The sequence below is a fragment of the Dromiciops gliroides genome, chromosome 3 (assembly GCF_019393635.1).
Source record: "Dromiciops gliroides isolate mDroGli1 chromosome 3, mDroGli1.pri, whole genome shotgun sequence".
NCBI classification, from domain to species: domain Eukaryota; kingdom Metazoa; phylum Chordata; class Mammalia; order Microbiotheria; family Microbiotheriidae; genus Dromiciops; species Dromiciops gliroides.
The window spans coordinates 670177886-670201126 of NC_057863.1; the positions used below are offsets into that span (position 1 = coordinate 670177886).

Here is a 23241-nt window from a genome sequence, read left to right on the forward strand (position 1 = left end):
GCACCAGCAACAGGAGGAAAGAGCAATCAGTGCACTCTCCCCCATAACATCACCCAGGGGCAGGCAGGCAATCAACATCTACTAAAGGCCTACTATGCGCCAGGCCCCGTGCTGAGCCAGGGCTACCGAAGGAAGGTGCCCCTAGTCTGACGGGGAGACAAGAAGCCGACAGCTCTGCAGAGCAGGCTCTACCGGGGGGCCCGGGAGGATTCCCAGAGGAGGTGGGATTTCTGGGAGGCTTACAGGTTACGTTCCAGGCCAAGGCCCAGCCCGGAGACTGGGGTCCTGGCCCCAGGAGTCCGTGGCAGGGACTAAGGTGAAGATGGCAAGAAAGGGGAGGTGTGGGCTCGGTTCTGAAGGGCTCTGAATGCTGCAGGTCATAGGGAGCCACAGCACTTTGCTGAGCAGGGGATGCACTTTGAGACCGTGGCAGGGATTAAGGTAGAGATGGCGAGAAAGGGGAGCCGTGGGCTCGGGATTCCATATACCCAGGCATGGAAGCCACTGAGGCCAGGACTCCCAATGGACTGCACGTCACCTTCTAGTGCACACCCCCAAGAGTAAAGGTCACCTCAGGAAAAGAGAAATCAGAAAATGGGAGGGTCCTCTACAGAACGATGCTATGGGAGGAGCCGCAAGCAAGGGGAGATGCCACAGAGAATCCCAGAACAGAGGAGCCAGAGCAGGAAGAGAGCCACCAAGGCCCTGCCCACCGGGGGCAGGAAGTGAGGAAGCAGGAAAGACCGCCTGGGATCTCATCTGATCCTACCCAAGTAGGAAGGGTTATGATCTTCCTGTTACAGCTAAGGACACAGAGGCAGACAAGGTCAGCGACTTGTCCAGGGTCACCCAGCTAGTGTCTGAAGCTGGATTTGAACTCAGGTCTTCCTGATGCCAGGCCCCAAGCCATGAGTCCTGGAGCTGACAGCATGACCTGATAGAAAAATGGCCGAGGGACATGGGGAACTTTCAGAATTTCAGGTGATAATGACTCAAAGAGAACAGTCCAGATTCTTCATAAGGAAGAGAAAAAAATCCCAACAAGTGCTAAGGCATCCCCCGACAGACACCCTGCAAAGTGGCAGAGAGGACAAGCTGGCCCGGGCCATGCTGGAGGGGCTGGGGGAAAGCAGGGCACACAGAGCCTCCAGGACAGTGTGGTCAGACACTCCCTAACCGGGGGGCACCTGGGGAGGGACCCTGGCCAAGTCGCCTCCCCACTGCCTGTCTCAATCTGCTCAGCTGTACCATCATGGAGATCCCATCTGCCGAGTGCTTGGCACCGTGCTGGGGCACACCAAAGGCCATCAATAAACGCTGGTTCCCTATCCTTCCCGTGGCTAATGCAAGCACAGGAAACTCGGTGAGCTGCCACACCTGGACCGTGACAGCCGTCTCACTCCTGGTCACAGAAGGACGACGACTATACCTGAATGTTCAGAGCAGGCCTCCTGTGGGCTCTGGCAGCCTCGGTTAGCTGCTGAGGGCCTGACCGAGGGGTGCCTGCTGCCTGGGGACCACCCTGGGCTGCTCTGCTGAGAGCCCCAGGAGATTAGGAATCCCAAGAGAGGAGGGTGATGTTTACAACAACAACAGGTGGGAAAAAGACCCGAGGGGCTGCCGTAACGTGGTCAGGGGCTTTGCCCAAACTGCTCCAGGCACAAAGCGTGGCTCCAAGCGAGGCCCCCAGTACCCTTTGCCCGCTTCCTCCCGGGCAAAGCCCTAGGCTGGACCAAGGATCATGAGGCAGCGGAGGCTCTGCGGGGGCTTCTCCACCTGAGCCCAGCCCTGCTCTCTGCAGGCCACAAGGACCAGGAGTGGGTGGCACCAGCAAGCCCCAACATACACATGGAGAAGTCCCGAGCCAGGCCCTGACCTTCACTGTCCTCAGGGCTCTGCAGCAGCAGCGGCTGCTGCTGCTGTTGCTGCTGCTGACAGTGGGACCGGAAGGCCTCCTCCTCGTGCTGGATGACTCGATGCAGAATGACCCACGGCAGGACGGAGGCCACGTATGGCTCCTTGGCCTCTTCCTGGACAGACATGCTGCAGTCGATGACCTGCCAAGGCAAAAAGCAGGGGCCATGAGGAGTGGTGCTGGCCCGAGTGTCCCACGCCCTCACAGAGGGAGGTCAGCAGAGCCCACTATGGGGGAAGAGCCCAGTGCCGACCTCCAGCCTGGGCCTCATGACCCCGCCGGGGCCCCAGACGAGGCACCTGCCAGACGCCAGGACAAAGAGGAACCTTGGCAGCAGAGACTCAACCCCCACACAAAGGGAGCCCCACAATAAACCCTTGGCAAAGGACCATCGGGCTCTGCTCAGACACCTCAGAGGAGGGGGAAGCCACCAGGCTTGGGGAGAGCCGGACACAGCAGCAGGGTCACCCCCAGCTCCAGGGTTGGCAATCAAGCAGTGCAACATTCCTCAAGCACCTGCTAGGGGGCAGACACTGGGCTGAGAGCCAGACCACCCTCACTGCCTCCCCCATGACAGGCATGGACCCCTCTGGCATCCTGGGCACCCTCCATCTTAAACCCCCTCTGAGGCCTGAGGTCAAGGAGACTCTCAGCCCATTTCTTCTGGGCTCTGCCCCCTCTGAAAGCAGCCCAAGAGCCACAGCCCACTGGTCGCACCTTCTCCCTGCCTCTTTTCATCATTTCCCTCGATATTCTAGATCTCTTGCTTCTTGTTGGTAATTTGATTGGCAGAGCATTAAAAGTAGGAATTAAATTTGAAACCATCACCATTTTTATTACATTGGCAGGATCCAGACATGAACACCAACTCTCCATTTATTTAGATTGCTCTTCGTTCCTTCAAGGAGTGCTTTGTAGCTGAACCTAGACAAGTCCTTTGTGCGCTTTGGGAGGTCGATCCCCAGATATTTTATGCATTTGGCGGTGATTAGGAATGGGATTTCCTTCTGTTACTGCTTTTTGTGTTTTGTTATTCACATACAGAAATTCTCCAGATTTCTGAAGATTTGTTTTGTAGCCTGCAACTTTGTGGAAGCTGTTACTTGTCTCTGTGGAGTCCTTTGCTGATTCCAGGGTCACCACCACAGCAAGCAGTTTTATAGCCTCTTTACTGGTCATGTCTCTACTTCCCCTCTCATGTTCCAGTGCTAGCACTTCCAGAACTATCAAATTAGAGTGGGGAGGGGCAGCTAGGTGACACAGGGGATAAAGCACCGGCCCTGGAGTCAGGAGGACCTGAGTTCAAATCCGGCCTCAGACACTTAACACTTACTAGCTGTGTGACCCTGGGCAAGTCACTTAACCCCAATTGCCTCACTTAAAAAAAAAAAAGAAAGAAAGAAAATTTTTAAAGAATTTTTTTTTCAGTTAGAAAGAATTCTCCTATATAATGCCTCAGGTCCGGGAATTTATTTGGTTTTTTCTCCTGCTTTGGTAGTTCCTTTACAGCTAAATCTATTTCCTTTTCCAAGATCAGGTTATTTAAGATCTCCATCTTGTCTTAAGATAATTTGGGTATTTCATATTGTTAAAGGTATTCCTCTATTTCTTTTGTGTTTCAGTTTTGTTAGCATAGAACTGTGCAAAATGTTCTGAATTTTGTTTTGGTTTTTGGGGTTTTTTTGTAGGACAATGAGGGTTAAGTGATTTGCCCAGAGTCACACAGCTAGTAAGTGTCAAGTGTCTGAGGCCCGAATTTGAACTCAGGTCCTCCCTAAATCCAGGGCCGGTGCTTTATCCCCTGCACCACCGAGCTGCCCCCCTGAATTTTCTTTTCATTTCTTCTGATTCTGCTCTGATTTGGCCTTGTTCATTTGCTATTTCAGTGATTTGATTTTCTGCTCTCTTCTTTAGAATCAGATAAGGATTTCTCAACGAGTTTTTAGTTTATTTCTCATTTCTGGGGGGGGGTTTGTTTCCAATTTACTTATTTCCCTCCTAACTTCTAAAATATCTCCTCTTTCTAGTGATTTTAGGTTTCTTTGTTGGTTTTCTGGTTTTTAAAATGAATATTCAGTTCTTTGATCTTCTCCTTCTCATTGACATTCAGTCAATGTACAATTGTTCCCCTGAGGACTGCTTCAGCTGCACCCCAGACAATTCTGCTACATCATTCCAACATTACCATTTTCTAATACACAGTTGAAGGGGTCAGTGGCTTGGGTTGGGGTTTTGTTTTAACCTTTGGATTCTGGGCGTCCTAGACCATGTCAACAATGAAAGTTGCTTTATCTTTGGCCCATGAATTTCTGTTTGGGGGGAGGTTTCAGAGGTCACGGGGATCAGAGAAAATAGCTAGTCCACCTTGTTGCTCCTAAGTCCAAAACCACTAAGACCCTTTAGATCTTTTTCCAGGCCACCTTCTGTTGAACCAGGCCTCCTCCACCTTAGACTTCTGCAGGTGAGGTATGAGTCCAAGACTTTAAGACTTTACATTTATCTTCATGAAATTTCATCTTTCTGCCAAAGGTGAATGCCCACTACTAACCATCACCACACTGGGGAGACTGTCCTTGGCCAACCTGAAGAGGGTGTCCTCTAGGCCATTATCCAAATCTAGTGGCCCTGCACTGCACAGGACAGAAGGGCCTGTCGTCAGGAAGACTGGCCTGAGTTCGAATCCAGTCTCAGGCACTTTGGGGCTTTGCACAAATCATGGAACTGCTGGTAGCCTCAGTTTCCCCACCTGTAAAATGGGCATCATGCTAACGCCTGCTTCCAAGAATTGTTGAGGATCCCATGACCTCCCTTGTGCCTTGGAGCCCTTCAGAGACGCTGGCTGTCAATCATGCTCTTGGGTACCCGGAGCACCTTTGTGCTTCTCGTTCCATCACCTCCAAAAACAAGTGTTTGTCGAGTCCATCTCGGGGGTGTGAAGAGGGCACAGAAGGGACGTGGGGTCAGGCTGGGGGCAGTGGTGTGGCTGTGGAATCAGGAGAAGGTGTGCCACTGACACAGTGGTCCGGCAGATACATGACCTTGAGGGAAAGGCCAAGAAATCCATTCGGTGCATGTTGAGGTCCAGGCATCCACTGGATGTCCGGCCAGCTGGGGAGGTCTGACTGGTAGGTGGAGATGGCAGACTGCAGGTCAGCAGAGAGGTTGGGGCAGGGCAGGCAGATGGGAGAACCCCCATCACAGAGTTCATTAAATCCATGGAAGGCGATGAGATTGCCCAGAGAAGTCAGACCGAGCGAGAAGGGCAGAGGCCCAGGACAGAGCCCTGGAGACACCCAGGGCTGGAGAAGGGTCCAGCGGAGGAGCCCGAGGAGGAAGGTCCAAACCCTGCTGATGGCTTTTCTCCCTGTGTCTCTGACACCCCCACCATAGCCCCAGGGTGGACTCAATAGACAGAGGCACCTCTGCAGAGCCCCGGCCCAGCTGGGGAGCCCCACACCTTTCCTACCTGGATGAGGTTGTTGGTGAGCCGGATGAGGCTGGGGGTCCGCAGGGTCTCGTCCAGGATGCTGCTGTCTGCAGAGAGGGCCTGCTCGATGCCCAGCAGGAGCTGAGTGACCGTGGCCACCCACTCTTCCTTGGCAGATGTGTCTGTCAGGTTCACCATTTGCTGGATGGCTTCATGCAGGGCGACTTCAGAGCATTCAAAGCAGCGCGTGTAATCCTTGAGTTTGAGAAGGGCATCCTGGGAAGGGGAAAGGTGGGACCCCATCAGAGGGGGTCTGGTGGGACCCTCGGGCAGCCAGGGAGAAGAGGCCCCCTTCATAGGGTAGCTGCCAGGCTCCAAACAGGGAACGGCAGAGGTTCTGCAGGCCCAGCCTGGCCACACCGGCCCTGGGTGTCCCTGCACCAGGAGCCACACTGCCCCACCATGCGCACACAAACACACAGACCTTCACGCGCACATGTACACTCACACACACACGTGCGTGCGCATGTGCACTCACACACACACACACACACACACACAGAGGGACTTCACCACACAGGCCAAGGGGTAAGCCAAGGACCGAGGCAGGATTGTACCTGCCTCCGCCCAAGCTCTGGGCACTGCGAGGCCCCAGGAGCCTCCTAGGGCAAAGAGAGGCCCAGGCCAAGGAGGCAGGTGGCCTGACTCACCTGCAGCAGGAGCAGCTGGGCGGGGCGCTCCGGGATGGAGGTGACAAACTCCAGGTGCTTGGCACGGTCGTAGCCGCTGAGGCACAAGGTGGGCCGCAGCAGGTGGGCCACGGCCTGGTAGTCACCCGCCTCGTACAGCCGCTGGAGCTCCTCCAAGGACTGGCAGCGTTCCAGGGACTTCAAGTTCTTCTCGATCTGAAACGTCCACAAGCCAAGGACACGAGGGCAGGGTTGGAAGGCAGCCCCTGCCCATCCAGGCCCGGCCTCAGCCCCCAGCCAGAGGGAGCCTCGGGGTGGCCAGGTCAAAGACTACAGCTACCAGGAGCTCTGGACAGGTGCCTCCCTGTGGGCCTGGGCAGTGCTTCATCACACCTCCACCATCCATGAACGGATGAATGCATGAATTACTGCATGCATGCATGAAGGCATGGACGGACAGATGACAAAAGCATGGGGGGGGCCTTCCACAGGAATAAGAAAATTAGGAAGAGACCCTGGGGAAAAGATCCGGTGATGGGGGCAGTTGGCTGGAAGAACCCTCTCTAAGGGGCTCTTGGGGAGCAGGTGGGGGGTTGGCCTTGAAGAGGAGAAGGGCCACCCCTCATGTGAGAGGGGGGAGTGACCGATGAGGAGGGGACGGAGGGAAGGGCCCATGTGAGGGGGCAGCAGGACCAAAGGCGTGAAGGCCCCGCCTTCACTAGGGAAGGAAGTGACCCAGCTGAGGCCTGGAGGGGCACAATCCCTAAAATGAGAAGGGCACAGCCTAGAACTGACCTGGTGCCCAAGTGGGGAAGGGAGGAGAGTGGGCAGAGATGGGGGGATGAAGAACAAGGTGGGGGCAGGGCAGAGGAGGGACCAGAGAGGGGACCTGAGGTCACAAACTTGGAGGTCGCCGAGGACAGGAGCACCTCTGTGTGTGGCTGGGGAACCAGGAAGTGAGCGTGTCGGGGGTGTCCACATGTGGGCTGAAATGCCCTAGCAGGCAGGCGGGAGGCGGGGAGGGTCCTGGGAGCCCTGGAGGCCACAGATGCCTCTGGAGAGGCTAGTCCAGGTGGGTCCTGTGACCTTGGAGGGGGAGAGGGGCCTGGGGGCAGGACTGAGGCTGGGAAGGCGAAGCGGGGGGAGGGAGGAGGACTCTAACCAGGCCGGAGCGGGAGGAGAGGGATGGGTTTCAGTGTCTGCTCCCCAGGGGCACAGGGCACCGCGGGAGGGTACCCACGGGCTGGGGGCCAAAGGCAGGACGCTTGGGAGCTCCTTGCCACCCTGCTCACCTCTTCGAGGGAAACCACAGAATCCAGGTGAAGGTTGGGCAGCCGGATGAGGAGGCTCCTCGCCTCGTGCCCGCTGCCAGCCTGGACGGCGGTACTGCTCTGCAGGAGCTCCGTGCAGATGTCGTAATTCTCCAGAGCCTGGTCCATGTCTCCCTGACAACAGGCAGATGAGGGACCTCAGCCCCACCCTTCCTGCCCCCACCTCTGCGGGCAATGGCAGAGGCCACCCCCCCAGACAAGTTCTGCTCCACCCAGGCCCCTCCGTCAGGCCAGCAGATGGTCTAACCTCATGTCCGGAACAGAAGCTGTCATCCCCGAACCCCTGCCACCTTCCCTATCATGTCAAGGGCCCCCCCATCTTCCCATGGCCTCTGGCTCCCAACCTGGAGTCACCACAGGCTCCTCACTCTCTCAGGCTCCAGATCCCATATGGTGCCAAGGCCCGTTGATGTCACCTCTTCAGCCCCTGCCCCCACCCTGGTGCAGCCCCCCCATCACCTCACACCCACTGCTGGGGGCGGGGCTGCCCATCCCAGCTCTCCCCCATCCAAGTCTACTCTCCATTCAGCCCCCAAAGTAATTTCCCTAAAGCACAGGCATGAGCAAGCCACCCCTTACTCAGCGAACTCCAGTGACTCCCCAAGGCCTCCAGGGGCAAATACAAAACCCTCTGCTTAGCACTCAAAGCCCTTGGTGACCAAGCCCCCTCCCGTCTTTCCAGTCTTCTTGCACCTCACTCCCCCCACCCATGGCCTCTCCCATCATTCCATCCAGACCCCCCCACCCCCCACGGCCTCCCCGCCCTACCACGGCACCCCCCGCCCTACCACGGCACCCCCTCCCCTCCCCGCGGCAGTCCCTCTCTCTGACCAGGCCACCTGCCTGGCCCACTTTCCCCCCCTCGAGTGCAGTCCTGCCAACCAATCAGATTTGAGTGTTATGTGATAGCCGGGGTCTTTGGTCTGAGAGAAAAGGCCAAGAGACCTCCTTTTATGAACCCAACGGCCTATTCATAAGATGATTAAATTACCCAGAAACTATGTCTCTCCTGTTTGTGAGCCCCTTTTTGGTGCCAGGCCTTGCCTCTTTTCATTATCTCTCTGAGGGGGACCACCAGTGTCTAGCACTGTAGCACACAGTAGACACCTAATAAATGCCCCACCTTCCCCCGTCCCGATCACTGTGGGTACCCTGGGCCTTCTCCCCTCATTCACTCTCTGTCTGAGCATCTCCTAGATCCCCTTTAATAAACATTTGGTGACTGGCTGTAGATCTGAGGGGCTTTCAGAGCCCTTAGTAATGCACTCAGCTCAATTCCAGGAGGAGCAGGGGCAGGAAGAACTCAACAAGGGTAGCAGGGAGGGGAAAAGGGAGGGGGATGAAGGGAAGGACAGAGGGAGGAGGGAGAGGGGGAGAAAGGAAGGGGAAAGAGAGGGGGAGGGGACGGGAAAGGAAGGAGGGGGAGGGGAGGGAGGAAGAAGAAAAAGAGTAAGAGGAGGAAGAAGGAAAAGAGTAAGGGGGACGACAGGACTGCCATTCACACCCCTCGACAGACTGGGGACAGGAAGCAGACAGGGTCAGGGGCTAGGAAAGAGGTCTGAGCTATGCCTCTATATACAAATCAAGCAGCAGGCAGGAGCCCCGGCCCCATCTCCACCCTCCCCAAGGGCACCCCCTCCATGCCAGACTCCCCAGGGCCCTTGGGGCCCTCAGCCCCTCGCCTGCACAGGAGCAGGCCGCGTGGGGTGATGCTCTGCTCCTCGAGGGGTCAGCTGCTCACTGTGCTCAGCAGGCCCCCCAGATCCTGACAGGGAACTCCCCGCCCTCATTTGTGCCCTCCCGACTAACCTGCAGAGCCAGGAAGCGCGCCTTCAGCCAGTACACTCTAACGACGAACTCCAACCAGCCTTCCTCAAAGAGGTCACGCTGAGAAGAGGCCAGTGACAGCTGCAGAAGGTCCCCCAGGAAGTGAGTGCCCGGGAAGTCAGGGCCAAAACGGCCATTCCCCATGCCGGCTGGACAATGGCGGGGAGACACTGAAACAAATCAATGAAGTCACTCTGATTAAGTGCCTACTTTGCACCAGCCGCCATATTAGGCACTGGGGACGCAGGAGGAGCCCCTGTCTGATGGGGGGGGACGACAAGCAAACAACCAGCAGACAGAATCACCAAGAGGAGGGGGCGGGGAAGGCTTCCCGGAGGAGGTGGGCTGGGAGAATGGCCAAAGCCCAGAAAGGGGAGGTCGGGGAGCTGGATGGAAGGGGCGGGGGGAGGTGTAAGAAGGCTGGGAAGGGAGCAGGGGGCTGGCTAAGGAAAGGCTCTCATGCCAGGCTGAGCCTGGAGGTCAGAGAGCGCCCTGGAGTTTGGAGCCAAGCCCCCTCAGCATGGGAGGCAGGGGAGGGACCGATACTAGCACCTGAGGGATGGCAGATGAGGGGAGCTCCCAGCAAGTGGGGAGAAGGGGAGCTGGGGGGAGGGGGAGGGAGCCCATAACATGACAGGCGGATGGGGTCAGCTAGGGGGCGCAGTGAATAACATACCAGGCCTGGGTTCAGGAGGACCTGAGTTCAAATCCTGCCTCAGACACTTGACACTGTGTGACCCTGGGCAAGTCACTTAACCCTCATTGCTCCACAAAAAAAACAAACCCAAGGCAGGCAGAGCAGGATGGCCTGGCAGCGGCAGGGCCCAGGTGAGATTACACACCAAGGTCAGAACAGAGGAGGAAGCCAGAAGGGGGTGGGGGGGTAACCCCAGGCTGAGGCTCAGCCAGGAGGAGTTGAGGAAATGAGAAAAGCCGAGCAGCAGGAAGGCCTGGGCGCCTACTGTCCCACCCTGTACGTGTCTCTGCCCCAGCACTCAGCACCATGCCTGGCACCAAGTTTCAAATGCGGAGCAACCAAAAAAGATGGGCCTAGGAGGGGAGCCTCTGAAGACCCTGGGCGACTCAGACGTCGTTAGCCAAGCCCGAAGCCCACACGTGACCAAGCAAGCAGCTTCTCTGGGCACCCCGGGGTGCCACCAGCTATCCAGATGTCTTTCCTCTCTGTCAAATTCTCTGCCCCCCTTTCTCTTCTTGGTTTTATCTCCCTCCCTCTGTCTTCCTCTCGTTCCTTTCTCCCCTTCTCCCCCACCCCCCAAAAGCCCAGCAGCTCAAAACTTCCCAACTGGCCCTGAGTGAAGCCTCTCATCCTTCCAAAGGTCAAGGGGGCCAATGGGGGGGGGGAGGGTCACGTTGTTGTGGACGTGATTCTCACCCAGAGGGAGCATCTGGTCCCTGAGCACAAGCACTGGGAAGCTTGGGAGGAGTTCCTTCTCCCTCCCAGTTTCCAGATTTCTGTGGGTGCAGCGTTTCATGGGAGGTCAGCCCAGGAGGAATGCAGGTCCCTCAAGAGTCCAGTGAATGAGGATGCACAGGGAACTCCCCAGCCTCGACTTTAAAGGCAGGAGGGGAACACACATTTACGGAGCCACCCTCCGCACCAGGTGCTGGGCCCAGCAGCCTGTGTGTACTCCTCACTGGGAGGGAGATGCTTTTGAGACCCCCATTTCACAGGTGAGGAACCTGAGGCCGCCAGAGGCAGAGTCTTGTCCGGGGTCACTCATCGTGTGCCCCGTAGGATGACGAGCCCCCCTCCAGAGGGCTGTAAGGCAGTGGCTCAGTTTCCCTTCTGCATGGGAACCGCAAGTCAAGTCAAAATGAGCCCTAGGGAGCTGGTGTCCAAAACAGGGAGGGGGCCTCAGCTAGCCCTCTCTCCCTGGGGCCCCCTCCGCTCCCACTGGCTAAGCCCTTGTCACCTTCATTCCCTCTGACTGTGCTTCAGTCCGCTTGCCCCTGACACCTCCCCTCCCCACTTGTGCTGGAGCACAAGTTCCTTGAGGGCAGGGCCTGCCCAGAGAAGGTACTTAATCAGTTCTGGGACCTGTTCTGGGGGGTTCAGAGGCTGGACATTCTCAAGAACTGCTCAATGGCCCAGATCATGGCCAATGGGAGGGAGCCCAGGGCGGGGCAAATGTCCTAACTTACAACAACTTTAAAAGGAGGCAAGGAGAGGAGCCTGCAAACTCCGGACCAGGGAGATGGTCTCAGATTCCTGGGAAAACACGAGCGTGGCTCATTGGAGAAGTGGCTGGCCAATCTGCAGTAAAGGCGACCAACGGCCATGGCCGAGAGAGCCTGCCTGGCTCAACAAGCACAGGTCATGGCAGGCGCTCCACGCCGCCTTTGCCGACAAGATGACTAAGCTAGCAGCATGAGGGGAAGGAGTGATGAGGGTCGGCCTAGATTCTAGCAAAGCTCTGGCTCAAGTAGCTCCTGCTGTTCTCATGAAGAAGATAGAGACAAAAACAACTCAAAGCATTCTGAACTGACTGGTCAGCCTGGCTCCGAGGATTTCTGTTAATGGTTCGATGCTGGCACTGGTAGAGGTCTCCAGTGGAGGGCTCCAGGGATCTGCACCTGGCCCTAGGCTGCCAATGTTTTAGCTGAAGGCCTGGCAGCATACCTAGCGGGTGGTATAGCCCGCATCCACAGCGTTCCTGCCAGGATCTAAGAAGATGAAATCTATAACAACAAGAAGGGCAAAGCCTTGCACTGAGGTACAAGAAATCAGCTTCACAAGTGTGGGGGGGGGGGGGGGCCAGTCAGAAAGTCGTCCTTCTGAAAAAAGTCAGGGGGTTTCAGAGCGTTGTAGACTCACTGTGAGTTAGGCCAAAAAGAGGCAGGAGCAAAGAGGGAAGAGTCCTACTGCTATCTGAGTCTGGGGCTACAAGACTGGACAGCTTATAGAAGGTGGCAACCAGCACTGAGAAGGGCCCTGAGGCCATGTCACATGAGGAGCCCAGAGAAGAAAGACGGGGGGCCATGATATCCAGGCTGCCAGGTGAAGGGGGAATCACTCCTGTTCTGTCTGACCCAGGTTCTACAATGGAGGAGAATCTAGAGAGCTATCCCAGCGTGACACAGGCCACCCCAAGAGGTAGTGAGCAGCCCCTCCCTGGAGGCCTTTAAGCACATGTCAGGAAAGTGGGTGAGAGCAGAGGGCACTGAAGGCCCCAGTCAGTGCCAGCTGAGACACAGAGGCAGCCTCCACAGGCTCTGGGATGGGTTGGTACTTAGAACCCTCGACTTCCCAAGAGGACCATGGCCCCAGGACACAAGCCGATTTGGGAAAGAAATGCCTGAAAAGTGGCAGGGGACTGGTCAGAGTTGGCAGAGCCGGAGGACACTCAGTCCAAGAATGCCCACCTCCAGCTGCAAGCTTGCCATGATTCAGAAACTGGCTGGGACCTGCCCAAACAGCTCACCCCACTAGCAGTCACTAGCCATCCTCTGGCTGGCCACAACCCCCAAGGACAGCCCACGCCATCAGAAAGACCCCACTGGGCCTCCAAAATGGTGGCTCGCAGACACCATCCTTGTCACTGTTAACAACTGTGGAGTGGCACCACTGATGGGCTTGTGAGCATCAGAGCTCTGCCCTGAGGAGAAAGCATGTGACTTGGCGTCCGGAAGTTATGTCTATAGAACCTCCTGTAGTCATGTCAATCAAAGCCACCAACCAATTAGCTTGGAGCTGTGTGTGTGGGAGGCCCTGCTTCCTGTTTCACAGGGGGCTGCTGGGAGAAGCCGCTGAGGATCGGCCTCTTTTCATCCAGGACTTTGGCTCGGTGGGAGACAGAGAAAAGGAGAGGAAAGTAGATAGAAAGTAGATAGTAGGAGACAGATCCCACGTGTTGTCTTTACTCTTGAATAAATCCCTTAAAGGCCTAAACTCTTGCTGAATTTATCAGTAACTGGGGGGGCCGGTTAGGACCCACATTCGATTTTAAACATCACAGGCTGGAGGCAGCCAGGAAGAAACACCACTGCGCCTGCCCCGCCAAGAGCCCCCCACTCCCCCGGGGCCTGCGGGGGGGACCTACCTGCACAGCTCTTGCCTTTGGCCAACAGCCACTGGTCCACCTGGAGCTCCATGCACGACAGGCCCATGAGCATCATGTCCTGGGGGAGAAGCACAGTGAGGCCTAGTAGGCAGCACACGGTGGGCAGGGACCACCGGGACCCTGTGCAGCAAAAGAGGCCACAGATGGAGGGAAGGATGCAGAAATGGACAGACGGATGGAGGGAGGGACAGATATAAGGATGGAGATAAAAGGCTGAACAGACGGATGAAGGGATTGCTAGATGGAGGAATGGGGGAGGGACAAATGGATGGAAGGATGGAGGAATGGAGGAGAGATAGATGGAGGGATGGAGGAATGGGGGAGGGACAGACGGATGGAGGGATGGAGGGTCAGGTGGGCAGATGGATGGAGGGATGGAAGAAAGCGTACATGCAACAATGGTGGACCTGCTCGTCCTGTGGACAGTCCTTCTGTGCCTGCTCAGCCCAGGCAGCCCCCCAGGACCCCTTATTCCTTCATCCAACCTACTTGCTTGTTCTCTTCCAGCCCCTCCTTGTGCCTGACAGTGTGTGCTGTGGCCTATGCCCCTTGAGACCCACTCCTGGGAGGGAAGGGCCACATGTGCCAAAGCTCCCCCCTGCCTCCTTCAGTATGACTGCCCCCTCCTGCCAAGCCAGCCTTCCCCACATGGAGACTCACACACCCACTTCCAGAGACCCACATTCACACAAAGACACACTGACAGGCTCTCCATACACACACACACACACACACACACACACACACACACACACACTTGCAGAGACACACTGATACACTCACAGAAAGACACACACTCGCACAGGCACACAGAGACAGACGCACACATTCACGTTCACCCATACAGACATCTACTCACACACAAACACACCCTCAAACACTTACACACATACATATACTCACACTTACATTCATCCACAAACACACATACCCACATTCACACAACACACTTACAGTCTTAAGACACACTCACCCACACATTTACACAAACTTATACAGGCGGTAACCAAAACTCACACAATACACTTAATCATACACTCAACCTACATTACACATACACCCTGGTATTCACACACACACACACACACACACACACACACACTTACACTCATTCACACTCACACATACACTTACATGCATAAACACACTCACCCAAGCTATCAATAACTATGTGAAAAAAAATACTCCAAATTTATAATAATTGAAGACATTCAAATTAAAGTAATTCTGTGTTTGCATCTCACATCCATCAGATGACCAAAAAAAGAGAATGCTCACAGTTGAAGGAGTTATGAAGAAGTACCCAAGCAATAAGTTCCCTGAAAATGAGAATGGACCAAATAGGAGCCAATGACTCTGTGAGACAAGAAGAAATATGAAAACAAAGTCAAGACTGAAAAAATAGAAGAAAACATGAGGTATGTTCTAGAAAAGAAAACTGCCCTGGAAATAAGACCCAGGAGAGAGAATTTAAGTTTCCCTAAATGACCCTAATTCTACAACCAAAAGAAGGGCCATATGTCAAGAAATCCTAAGAGAAAACTGGCCAGGGCAAAAGGAAACATAATCCATTGGACACTTCCTAAAAGAAACCCCAAAATAAAAACTGCCCAGGAACACCTCAGTCTTTCAAACCCAGGGCTTCTAGGTCAAAGAAAAAGGACCACCAGCCAGCAGACACAAAGGAAGAATTCAAGTCCTGAGCAGTCACGGTCAGGATCATACAGGATTTGGCAGCCAACTCCCTGCAGAAGCAGAGAGCTTGGCATATAGTATTCCAGAAGGCAAAGGCTATATAGGCTTAAGACCAAAGATAACTTACCCAGAAAAATTGAGTATAACCCTACAAGGGGAAAATGGATTCCAAGCATTCCTGATTACAAGACCAGGGCTTATCCTGACACCTGGGTTTGGCCTCCCAATCTCCTGCACACGTGTCAAAAGAAACAAAAAAAGGCTATCTGGGTGAACAGTGATAGAGGTCTAAACAGGGATAAATGATTTATATTCACTTATGGAGATGTGATCCCTGAGTCCTCTCAGAGCCTATCATCATCAGGGTGCACAGAGGGAATCCAGTTGGACAGAGAAGGTGTGGGAGGGGGTTTGTTATGTCCTGATAATCTTAAACTAAGGTATTTGGGGGTGGAGGAGGAGGTTAAGAGAAACTATTGCACCTAACTAGTCAGGGTGCACAAGCAGATGTCCATACAGAGTAGAAGGACATATGGAGAGGGAGTGGTCAACACCAGACTCTCCCTCATATGTGAGCTGGCCAAAGGAGGAAGAAGGAACCCATATACACTGGGAGTACAGAAAAACACTGCAGTTAATGGAGAACAAAGGAAGGAAAGAGAAGGGATAAAACTCAGGATGTACAGAAATCCAGGTAGCTCTATGTGCCGCAGCCAAGAATGGAAACCCAAGCAGCGCCCCTTGGTGGGGATGGCTGAGAAGTTATGGTTAATCAATGATTATTAGCTTTCCTTTTTCTCAGTTTGGGGTGGTGGCAAAAGGGTGAGGCTGATTTTTGCTGATTGAAAAATTTAAATTAAAAAGATTGAAATAAGCGAACCCAGTGATACATCTTATATGGTAACAACCATCCTAGTAAGACCAACAATTGGGGGAGCTGAAGATCTCCAATGTGGACAACAGCCACCTGAGGTGCCAGGCTCTCCTCTCCCTTCTCCCCACAACCACCCACCCAAAGACAGGGGGTAGCTTCAGGGTGCGGAGTGAGATGTCCCTCAGGCATTTGTTTTGTTTGACTATACACATCTGCTACAAAGCATTTAGTCTGTTTTATTTTAGTCTTAATTTTTAATGGGGAGAGAGGTAGGAAAGAGAAAAACAGATTTGTTATTAAAAATTTTTAATTTCAAAAGAGTAGAATTTTTTTAAGAAGCAGATTGTAAAGGATGAGCTAAAAATGGGAGAAGAAAAGCCCCAGGAATTGAACCACTGGTACCTGTGGAAAGAGCCATTTCCGTCAAGCACAGGAACCAGCAGGTGTAAAGAAAAGGGAGACTTGGGAAGGGAAGGCTTCTGCCCCTGGGAGCTAAGTAGGAACAGCATCCCGGCAGAAACAGCAGGGTCAAGGCCAAGCTACTTTCAGAAGAGGCCTGAGTGTGCCCACAGGTGTCAAGGAAATAGAGGGAGAGAGAATGGAAGAAAGAGAAAGAGGGAGAAGGGCAGCGAAAGAGAAGCAGGGAGAAGAGGGGAGGAAGAGGTAGATAGAAAGAGAAAGAGAGAGAGGGAAGGAGGGAGGGAGGGAGGGAGAAGGGCCCTGAGTTCCCAGAGGAGATGACAAGACAGAAGGTCAGGTCACAGGAAGCAAAGGGAAGAGAGCTCCTGAAGGAAGAGGAAGCCATAACCCTCTCCCCCAAAGAGAAGGCAAGGTCCTGGTGGAAACAGACTCACAGGGAGGTCACTCAGGGCCAGGCAGAGAGACCCTGAAGGATATCTCCAGGGCCAAGACCCAAGGTGGGGGGCCCGAGAGGCTGGCTGATAGTGTTCTGCAGGCCAGGCCAGCAGGTTTCCTGGCAGGGCCCAAAGGGATGCCGCCCCACTCCCATACCTTGATGTGCTGGTTGCTGCAGTCCCCCGGAGCAGAGGGTTCGGCAGGCCGCTGCTGTGCTTTCGCCAACTGCTATAGATGCTGAGGACCACCTGGCCCAAGCTGGGGCCACTTCACCAGGAACTGCAGGCTCATCACCTTCAGGTAACCTCATCATCAGCTCCAGGAGGCCGCCATTCTTCATGGTGTCCAGAAGAAATTTGTGCACGTCCTGCTGCTCTGGAGAGAAAGCAATTCCCCTCTACCATAAGAGGGGTCTCCTAGCGGGTGGTCTCCCTGATCCTGGCTGAGCCAGAGCCTGAGGCCCAGGGCCCATGGGACAGCAGCTGTCTGTGCCGGAGTCTCTCCAGGCCCAGGGCACATAAGACAGTGGACATCCCTGCTAGTCTCCCAGGGGCCAGCCCAGGCCTCAGGGCCCCCTAACACAGGCAGCTCTCCCTGCCTGCCCACAGGTCAGCTAAGTAGCAAGAGCCTCCGGCCAAAAGGCTGAGATGAGGCGCAGCCTGGGGCAACCTTGAAGCCAGCTGGCCTGCAGGAAGGGAAGGGTCCCCAGGCTGGGCCAGAGGGCCCCAAACTACCTGTACCAAAGAGACATGGAAACCAAGAAGAGATCAGAGAAAAAAGACAAGCAGGGTCTAGCGGGTGGCCAGACTCCTACCTGATTCCACGAACGTGGTAGAGTCAAAGGACAGTCTGTGCGTGCCCACGCTGGGGAAGTTCTCCTGCTTAATTTCTGACTGGACCACAAGTTACTGAAGGGATCGTCCTCCTCTTCCTCAGGGTCCAGTTTTCTTAACCTGCACAAACACAGCCCAGAAGGCGGAGTCACGAAGAAGGACGTCCAACTCCCCCAACCCACCCTAGTCACTACTGTGCTCTCTGAGGCAAACACTTCCAAGGGAAGGGGCAACCCTCTGCCCCTGCATCCTGACCTCAGAGGGAAAGGGGGGCACCACCGCGCCCTTGGGCCCACATTCCTGACTGGGCTGGAAGCCCCACTGCTTGCCCTGTCAGCCGCAGGGATCGTGAGCCGTTGGCTGACCTGATCCAGAAGGAAACCTTGGGTCTGTCTCCTCCTCCCTCTTTTGGGTCCTTGAGCTTCAGAAGCCTGGCTCCCCTCTGAAGCCAGGCCCTGCACAACCAGCAGCCACCCAAGACTCCTGTCCCGCACTGCCCAAAGCAGGCTAGACACTGCCTTGGGCACGTCCAGAGCCCGGTCTCTGCCAAGCTGCCAAAAGGCTATGAGCCCCCTCTCCACGCCAGGCTCAGAATGTCCCAGGGAACAGCCTCCGAGCTCTCTAAGCACGGGACACACACGCACGCACACAAGAGGACATCCACAACGACACATTTCAAAAGAGGCAACGGAATCTTAAGGCTTTCTCCACTTCTCAGTGCTTGATAGCTCTTTGCAGATTCACCCTTCAAAGCCTTTGCCATGGGTCTCTGCACTGTCTGACCATGAGCCCCCCAGGGCGGTGGCCAGGAAGTCAAGTGCAGCCAGAGGCACTGGGGAGCTGGATGACCTGGGGGCAAGTCGCTTCCCTTTGCCAGCCTCAGATTCCTCATGTGTGAAACTGCCCAGAGCTGATCCCACATTACATCTGACAGGCATAAGAAGCACTACAACTGTACGCTTCCACCACCAGAGGGTTGGAAGGAAAGGCCAGAAAGTTGTCACGAGTTGCTTCTCCCAATTCAATCTCAGGCCCCGCTCCCGCCCAGACGCCTGGACCACCAATCCTCAGCAGGCTGGCCTCCAATGTCCTTGGCTGGACCCTTCCCTCCCAGGCCCCCACCCTGGTGCTGACCAACAAGCTCAGTCTCTGTCTTACCAGCCCTAGCCAAGTGGTGCCAGAAGATCGAGTTCCTCTTTTGTCATACTAGCACTCAGATAAGGGTGAGCTGGTACCTCAGAGCTGTTTGATCTCACCTTTCTCTGATCCACAGTGATCTAGAGCATTCTTTCACAGGACTATCGATAGCTCTGATTCCATTATCTGAAAACTGCCCATTCCTATCCTTTGACATTTATCAATTGGAGAATGACTTGTCTTTTTATAAATTTGACTCAGTTCTCTAAAGGACTTTATCACAGATAATTATTGCAAAAATTCTTTCCCAGTTTTCTGCTTTCCTTATAATTTTGGTTGCACCAGTTTTGTTTGTGCAAAAGCTTTTTAATTTTATATAATAAAAATTATCCATTTTACATTTTGTAATGCTCTCTCTCTCTCTCTACATATATATCTTCTTTGGTTCTATATTCTTCCCCTGTCCATCAATCTGACAGATGAACTATTCCAATGCTCTCTTAATTGCTTATGATATAGTATGCTTTATGTGCAAAAAATGTACCCCTATTGACCTTAATACAGGGTGTGAGATGTTGGTTTATACCTAGGTCTGCTATACTGCTTTCCTGTTTTCCCAGCAGTTTTTGTCAAATAATGAGTTTTTGTTCCAAAAGCTTGGATCTTTGAGTTTATCATATGCTAGATTACTATAGTCGTTTACCATAGTGTAATTTATACCTATTCTAGAATATCTTTTTTTAGCCCCAAATTCTCTCCCTCCTTTCATCCTCTCTCCACTCATTGAGAAGGCAAGGAAAACAATAATACCTAGGATGCACATGAAGTCTTGCAAAACATTTTCATGTGAGCCATGTTGAGGGGAAAAAAAGAAGGAAAAAAAATGTCTGCTTCCATCTGTACTCAGAGTCTACGAGATTTCTCTCTGGAGGTTGTCAGCATTTTTCATCATGGGTCCTTCAGAATTGTCTTAGATCACTGCAGTGCTGAGAAGAGCTAAGTCATTCAGAGTTCTTCATCCTCCAATATTGCTGTCACTGTGGACGCTGTTCTCCTGGTTCTGCTCATTTTGCTTTGCATCAGCTCATGTCAATCTTCCCAGGTTTTTCTGAAATCATCCCGCTCATCATTTCTTACAACACAACAGTATTTATTCTATCACATCATACACCACAACTTGTTCAGCCATTCCCTCCATTTCCAATTTGTCACCACCACAAAAAGAGCTGCTAGAAATACTTAGACATCCTTTGCCTTTTTTTCTTTTAATTTCTTTGAGATACAGACCTAGTAGTGGCATTGCTGGGTCAGAGGGTGCGCAGTTTGATAACCCTTCGATCATAGTTCCAAACTATTCTCCAGAATAGTTGGACCAGCTGACAACTCCACCCGAGTGTCCTGATTTTCCCACATCCCCTCCAACATTGTTCAATTTCCGAATCTGATAGGTATGAGGTGGCGCCTCAGAGCTGTTGCAGTTTGCATCTCTAGTTAACAGTGATTTAGACTAGGGCTTCTTAAACTTTTTCCATTCAAGACCCCTTTCTGCCTGAGAAACTTTTACATGAGCCCAGGTATAAAGTAAGTATACATAACCTTTTACTGTTGCCCAATCTTTCATAATGCCCACATTCAGTTATGTGACCCCATACAGGGTCACGACCCACAGTTTAAACAGCTTTGATTTAAAGCATTTTTTCATAGGGCCATGGATAGATTTGATCAGAATATCAAAGAGTATGGTAACACCCATGATAGCGATAATAGAGTTTTCCTTATGGTCCAAGATGAATAAGTCCGGTCTTAAGGCCTCTCCTCATCCTGAAACTGCTGAAATTACCTAGATCTCCCTTTTTTCTGGCACTGGGATGTCGAATGAGTCCACTTGCTCCCCTCCACTGAGGACCAGTGGCAAAGGACGTGGGGGAACGTGTCACCAATGCTGTGGTGACAACAGAGCCAATCTCCCGGCCCACTGAGGCTCTGTGCATGGCTCGACCAAACTTTTCTGAAGTGCCCTTCTCCTCCTGGATGCCCAAGTAAAGGGTCCAGATCAGCCTGTCCAGAGGCTGGAGGGCACTCCTGGGACCAGAGACACAGTGTCAGACGAGGGCATCGACACGCCTCTCCTCCGCTACACAGCCAATCTGGGCTTCTCCTCTTTGGGCCAAGAAGTAACATAGTTCAGGACAGCTAGGTGGCTCAGTGGATAAAGCACCGGCCCTGGATTCAGGAGTACCTGAGTTCAATCCAGCCTCAGACACTTGACACTTACTAGCTATGTGACCCTGGGCAAGTCACTTAATCCTCATTGCCCCGCAAAAAAAAAAAAAAGTAACATAGTTCAGTACCGCCCCATCCTCCCCTTGGACTGAGCCTGGGCCCACAGCCAAGCCACCCTCCCCAGGCAGAGGCTTGCCTCCCTATCGCTCCCAGTCCCTGTCCATCTAGTTCCTTCTCCTCCTGGGTACCTCACAGAACAGACCAAGGCTTGGGCCTGGCAGAACCCAAGGCTCCCCGTCACACAGACGGCAGCGCTCCAACCAAGCCACCTGTCTTCCTGGGAGTCCCCCCCTTGCTCTCACTCTCTGCCCCTCCCACAGCTGCAGTGCCCTCCCTCTTCCTCCTCTTCCATCACGCGGTCTCGGCCCAGGAAGCCTTCCCTGTCTCCCTCATGGTCAGCAACAGCAGCATTCAATGCTTCTCCTATCCTCAATGACCTGCTCTCCTCACAGGCCAGTGCCCAGCACAGTCCCCGGGCACACAGGGAGCAGCTGCTAACCTCTGCCGGGCCCTCCATACACCAACACTTTTCTGCAGCACATGTCCTAGCCTGATGGTCAAGCTTAGGTTCCCCAAGGACAGTAAACATCTCATTCTGGGCCTGTTATTGCTCATGCTCCTGGCGATGTGGGGAGGGGCTGGTGTGCGGGCTCGGGGGCCCGCCTGTCTGCCTCCATCCCTGGCTTGCCATTCTCCCAGTGCAGATTCCGCAGCGGTGGCCTCTGCCCACTACGGCCGGCTTCACTGCCTCCACCTGCATCACAGGCCATCCCTGGCCCATCTCCTTGAGGTCCCACACCCACTTCCACTTCACAGCGACCCTTCCCTGGCCAAGAGCTGACTGCTAGCCCTGCCTGAGAGCACACAAAGAATATGCAGGAAGAGAGACAGCTGGCCCAGGGGGTCTGGAGTGCACACAACAAGCAAGCCACCCCACCAGAAGGGATGCTCACAAGCATCACTGGGCGAGGATGGGTCAAACCCATTCTACCCAAAAGAACACAGAGGCTCAGGGAGGAGGAACTTCTCTGCTCTGCTCCGCTGGGCCCTCCTTTCCTGGCTGTGTTCTCACAACCCTTTGGGCAGGTGATAGGGCCTCCCCCAGCGCGCGCGCGCGCGCACACACACACACACACACACACACACGTGCACACGCACACATTGCTAGTGCCAACTGGGAGCTCCTTGAGAGCAAGGGCTGTGGGCACATTCCAGAGGGAAGTCCAGAGCGCTGGGGCCGGTTCCCTGCCCCGGGGTGGGCACTGGGTAGCAGAAAAGGGGCCTCCCTGCCCCACTCCCACCCATACGTCTACCTGTCCGTCCATCCATCCGGTACCTGGGTGGCAGGAATTTCAACAGCAGCTCCTGGAAATCGACCTTCTCCTCTTTCTTACACTTGGTATTGCGGACACGTGCAGACCGCCTCTTGGCCGACTCCCCACTCCTCGGCCACCGGCCTCTTCCGCTTGACGCCTTTCTTGGATTTGTCCCCCCCGGAGGCATCCCTGCGTGGCCGAGATAGTGGTCACAAAGCGCAGGGGGGCCGTGCAGAGCCAACAGCATGGCGGAGAGGAAGGGCAAGCCGAGGGAGCGTACCCATGCACTCTCACACGCTCACCTTACATCAGACACAGCCCACAGATATATATGCTCTCACCACACATACTATCATGTACACAAACCCCACGCTCACACCCACACACACTGGGAGTGTGAACCTGGGCACAGCCCTTCCCCTAATGTGACTCCCAGGCCCACCAAGAGGCCGCCCCCAAAGCTTTAGAAGCATGGGTCACGATTATTCTCCAGAAAGGAGGGAGATTCTTGTCCAGCACTGACCAAGGAACACCCCCAGCCCCCACCCACCCTCCATCTCACCTAGAGGGGTTACAGCCTCCAATAAACTCTGGTTAGGGAGAGAAAAAGTAGGTGCCATGGTGGCATAGGAGAAGAGCGGCTCCGGCACCGAGGCCATGGAAGTCGGGGGCAGGGAGATGCTGATGGCAAGCAGCAGGAGGGGCGGGGGCAGAGAGTGCAGCAGGGTCTCGGTACTCAGAGAGCTCAACTTCTTCTGCCCAAGCTGGGCTGCGGGGGATCACAGGATGTGAAGTGGGCATAGGTGGCCAGCAAGCTCTCCCCGAGGCATTTCCATCTGGGCAGAGAGAGACAAAGCCAGGGTGTGCGCCATCACAGCCAGGCCCAGACCAGCCACCAATTTCCACAGCCCCCACCCCCTCACCCCACCTCATCATGCCCGCCCCAGTCCTACTCCCTTTCTTCTGGAAGCTGGCCA

At 54.3% G+C, this 23241-nt stretch overlaps 1 protein-coding gene across 1 annotated transcript in view; it reads right to left on the reverse strand.

The window, feature by feature from the left end:
* CABIN1 (calcineurin binding protein 1) overlaps positions 1-23241 on the reverse strand; it is a 105409-nt gene that overhangs the window by 62859 nt on the left and 19309 nt on the right. The window contains 17 exon segments of the mRNA XM_043994113.1: positions 1877-2057; positions 5382-5618; positions 6053-6247; positions 7324-7476; positions 9172-9359; positions 13251-13329; positions 16852-16875; positions 16878-16959; positions 16961-16998; positions 17000-17070; positions 17510-17596; positions 17599-17648; positions 22285-22389; positions 22391-22453; positions 22811-22953; positions 22955-23014; positions 23016-23100. Of these exon segments, the coding sequence (XP_043850048.1) occupies positions 1877-2057; positions 5382-5618; positions 6053-6247; positions 7324-7476; positions 9172-9359; positions 13251-13329; positions 16852-16875; positions 16878-16959; positions 16961-16998; positions 17000-17070; positions 17510-17596; positions 17599-17648; positions 22285-22389; positions 22391-22453; positions 22811-22953; positions 22955-23014; positions 23016-23100 (1841 nt within the window).